Source organism: Anomalospiza imberbis, chromosome 6 (genome assembly GCF_031753505.1).
Source record: "Anomalospiza imberbis isolate Cuckoo-Finch-1a 21T00152 chromosome 6, ASM3175350v1, whole genome shotgun sequence".
NCBI lineage: Eukaryota > Metazoa > Chordata > Aves > Passeriformes > Viduidae > Anomalospiza > Anomalospiza imberbis.
In genome coordinates, this window is record NC_089686.1 from 2956635 (window position 1) to 2959167 (window position 2533).

General features: G+C 53.8%; 1 protein-coding gene across 1 annotated transcript; it reads right to left on the reverse strand.

Moving 5' to 3' along the window:
* Nucleotides 1-654: 654 nt before the first annotated feature.
* LOC137476499 (inositol 1,4,5-trisphosphate receptor-interacting protein-like 1) lies at nt 655-2254 on the reverse strand. Its single transcript, XM_068194858.1, has one exon. The coding sequence runs from the start codon at nt 2197-2199 to the stop codon at nt 655-657; it is 1545 nt and encodes a 514-aa protein (XP_068050959.1). The 5' UTR covers nt 2200-2254.
* Nucleotides 2255-2533: the final 279 nt, after the last annotated feature.

The window sequence follows — 2533 nt, forward strand, 5'->3', positions numbered from 1 at the left end:
AATTTATAAACTTTATAGAAGGTATACACTTCATAAACTTTATAGTGGCTGTATAGTACATCTGTATAAGAAACAAAAATCTAGATTCTTCTCTAAACAAAATTTCAGGTCAGCTCCAACACAGGTGGTCCAATGCTGAGGTGAAGGTGTCCTTTCCGGGGACAAGGAGAGACTCCATCCATTGACTCATCCCGGGCCAGCAGTGCTGATTTTTCTTCTCGCTCTTTTTTGCCCGGTTTGTTGTTTTTCTTTTTCTGTCCCAAACTCCCACTTCTTGCACGCTCTAACTTTTGGTCCTTCTCAAAGGCCAGGAAGAACTGCATGTTGCAGGTGGGATTTGGTGACTTTGGCCCTGCATGTACAGCATGTGTTCTCTCACGTGCTTCAAAGGAGTGGGAGAGTTCATAGGAAAGCAGGGCTCAATGCCATTTGGGTGCCTTTTTCGGAAAGTGAAATGAAACAAGGAGGTAGAATAAATGCTCCCGTTGCTGTCCACCTGCTGAGGCTGCAGGAGAAGCTGTGGGACCTTCGCCAGAGCCGTTGCACGAATCCTCTTCTCCTTAAAGCGCCAAATTTGTGCTAGGAGGTGGTTCTCTGCTGCCGGCTGCGAGCAGCAGAAGCACAGCTCTGTGCTCATAGCCATGGCTCCTCACCTTAATTCGGTTGATGTTCACCGAGAACGATTCTCTTGAACCACTTCTGCAGCACCTGGCACTCATGGATCGCCTGGGTGTAGGCAGCCGGCTGCTGCTCCAGGTGATGGAAGAGATTGTATGCGTTACATGCTTGAACGTCTGGAGGTAAACGGATGTCCTGAGGAAACCTCTGGTTACCCACAATGAAGTGGTTGAGGCGTTTTCCTCGCACACATAAGTACAGGCAGTCGCTGATATCCATCAGTCGATGCAGGAGATGTCTCCTGCGCCACAATGACACAGGTGTGACATTGAGCTGGTGCATGACAAGGGTTTTCATGGTGTAGGTGGAAAAGCTGAAGCCCAGCAGAAGACGGGTGAAGAACTGCAGGCATTTGAGGTGCAAGCTGTCAGGAGGGGCCCGCCTGGCAATGTGCTTGAAGAACTCAACCTCTGCCACAGCGTAAGACTCAGGCCAGGTTGTGCTTGGTGTGTAGGCCTCTCTAGGCTGGCTGCTCACAAAGACGGCTGAGTCACCTCTCCGCACCCCGAACAGCATCTCAATCCTGAGGCTTTCTCTGCCATTTGTCACCTTGAATTGGCAGGAGCGTGTGGAGGGCAGCAGTATTAAATGCCAGTTGTGTGACTGGGGCAAAGCGGGCCAGATTGCTTTCACCAGTTGCCGGAAGCAGCAGGCAGTTTTCTGCACGTCCAGGTAGGAGCCGGTGCACAGGGTGTCTAGGAGGCTGGGATCCTGGTTCCTCCTCAGCTCCTCCTCAGGGTGGTGCAGGAAGCACAGCATGTTCTCGCCCTGCTGCTGCCCCATACAGGTGCACTCCAGCTGCACGCGGACACGGAAGTTCCTCTCGTGCCTCTGCCCTGCACTGTCCAGCTCCAGGTGGAAGCTGTGGCCTCGGGGAGGAGTCATGGGGATGAGCACACGGTACACGACATCCTGCTCACGGGGACTCCAACCTTCAAAGGCACTGCCCACCCCGATGGCTTGTTGCAGGACTGGGTAGAAACTGTTGGACAAGACATGCCCGAAGAAAACTGTATAATTGTCCATGAGGTCTATTGTCCACTCGCAGCCTATCTGCAGGTCCTCTTCAGGCCACCGTATGCGCTCCATTATAACTTGTCCAACATGATCATCCAAATCGTGGTCTACTTGGACAAAAGGCCTGTGGCCTGCCCAAGCCTCATGGACAACTTCATTTCCAACATTGTCTTCTTCATTTGCAGCAACATTGCCAACTTCCTCTTCATTTGCACCATGGTTTTCTTCTTCATTCTCCTCTCTCCTCCGGCAGCTTTTCCACACAATGAAACACAGGAACAAGACATGCAGCAGGAGCACAGCAACAGCTAAGAGCTGCAAGAGCTGCACCTTCTTCTGGGAGAGCTGCTCCACCTCCTGCTCCAGCCGAAGCCTCTCCCATTCCAGGTGCTTTGCACGCATTTCCATGCGCAGATGTGTTTCCTCATCCAAGCCATCACCCACGGGCTGTGGGTACTGGATGAGACTTTTCAAGAGCACAAACAGGAATACTACTGGATCCATGATCTGCAGGAGGAGGGAGAGAAAGCCTTGAGTGGGGCAGGGAGGGAGGGAACTACTGGTTGCTGGAGGGAGGACAGGATCCTCAGGGTTCTGGGCGCAGGAAAGACAGGGCCCCCGACAGCTGGCAGGCAGCAAGCGCTATCCCAATGCCCCTGGAGCAACAGAAGCAGCAGCAGCCCTGTGGCCTGCCCAAGGCTCCCCCATGAGGGGCTGTCCCTGCATGCAGGGGGAGAACCCAGCCCCGGGTGCAGCATTTCTGCCCCGGCCCTTGTGCCCAGCCCAGCCTCCCCGCCACGTGTGCACTCACCGCTTGCCCAAGCAATGCAGGGCCAGC